The sequence below is a fragment of the Myotis brandtii genome, unplaced genomic scaffold, assembly GCF_000412655.1.
Source record: "Myotis brandtii unplaced genomic scaffold, ASM41265v1 C42222420, whole genome shotgun sequence".
In the NCBI taxonomy this organism is placed as follows: domain Eukaryota; kingdom Metazoa; phylum Chordata; class Mammalia; order Chiroptera; family Vespertilionidae; genus Myotis; species Myotis brandtii.
This window is the reverse complement of record NW_005320433.1, coordinates 1-1,193: the sequence shown is the minus strand read 5'-3', so window position 1 is coordinate 1,193 and position 1,193 is coordinate 1. Positions and strand designations below refer to the sequence as shown.

The 1,193-nt window shown below is 50.9% G+C and overlaps 1 protein-coding gene across 1 annotated transcript; it reads left to right on the top strand.

Moving 5' to 3' along the window:
• Nucleotides 1–30: 30 nt before the first annotated feature.
• On the top strand, nt 31–970 carry LOC102255010 (DNA replication licensing factor MCM7-like). Its single transcript, XM_005852934.2, has 2 exons — nt 31–451; nt 721–970. Exons 1-2 carry the CDS (start codon nt 204–206, stop codon nt 806–808), a joined length of 336 nt encoding a protein of 111 aa, XP_005852996.1. The 5' UTR covers nt 31–203; the 3' UTR covers nt 809–970.
• The last annotated feature ends 223 nt before the right edge of the window (nt 971–1,193 follow it).

The following is a 1,193-nucleotide window of genomic DNA, read 5'->3' as shown; positions in this document are numbered from 1 at the left end:
TTTCCCTTTTGCTAAACATGTCTGCTTGTTTCCTGTCTTCCTGACCCTGCCATTTAGGCCAGTACACAACAGGTCGCGGCTCCTCTGGAGTGGGGCTTACAGCAGCTGTGCTGAGAGACTCTGTAACTGGAGAACTGACCTTAGAGGGTGGGGCCCTCGTACTGGCTGACCAGGGTGTGTGCTGCATCGATGAGTTTGACAAGATGGCTGAGGCTGACCGCACAGCCATCCATGAGGTCATGGAGCAACAGACTATCTCCATTGCCAAGGCAGGCATTCTAACCACCCTCAATGCCCGTTGCTCCATCCTGGCTGCTGCCAACCCTGCCTATGGGCGCTACAACCCTCGCCGCAGCCTGGAACAGAACATACAGCTTCCTGCCGCACTCCTCTCTCGATTTGACCTTCTCTGGCTAATCCAGGACCGCCCTGACCGAGACAATGACCTACGGTGAATTAAGCTCAACACTCAAAGAGACATACCTTAGAGATGATTGGGAGGGAGGAGAAATTGGAAAGCCCTCAAATTCTCATGAAAATGGTTCCACGATTCTTAGGGAAATGGTGGGTCTGGGCTGAGACGCTGGTAAGGATTTCTTGGTAATGTTTTTCCCTGCCACACTGTGAGGCAATGGAGCCCAGGGAAGAGGAAGATAAGAGTTGGGGCACAGGGTGCATAGCACCAAAAAGAGTGTTCCTCCTTGCCTCCACTATTCCCAGGTTGGCCCAGCATATCACCTATGTACACCAGCACAGTCGGCAGCCTCCCGCCCAGTTTGAACCTTTGGACATGAAGCTTATGAGGTAGGAGAGCTGAGTAAGGAAGGACAGGTCTGCTTCACCTTGTGTGGCAGTATCTTGGGCCTTGTGTGTCTCTTGGAAAGTTTTCAGTCTTACTACCACCCTGCCCATCCCTTTCTATGTTATGGGTCTGAGAACATTGAATCTAGTCCCCCCCAGGCTGGCCACAGAAGAACACACATCAGAACTAATCTTGCACATCACTGGCCTGTCTTGGATGAGGCAGGTTCAGATTCTAGGCAAGGCTGGGTCCTGCTGCAAGGATACTTTGTCACGATGTTCTCCACAGGTCTGTGCAAGGGCTCCTAATAGTCCCTCAAGTTTTTCTTCCCTGTTACCTATTCTCTTCAAGTAAACAGTTGTCTTAAAGCAAACAAAATATATTTGTTCCC

Bases quoted from the DNA above. Each gene is read 5' to 3' on its own strand.
- LOC102255010 (XM_005852934.2), top strand. From the start codon at position 204: ATGGCTGAGGCTGACCGCACAGCCATCCATGAGGTCATGGAGCAACAG. The intron at 452-720 runs GTGAATTAAGCT...CACTATTCCCAG, and splicing joins GACCGAGACAATGACCTACG to GTTGGCCCAGCATATCACCT.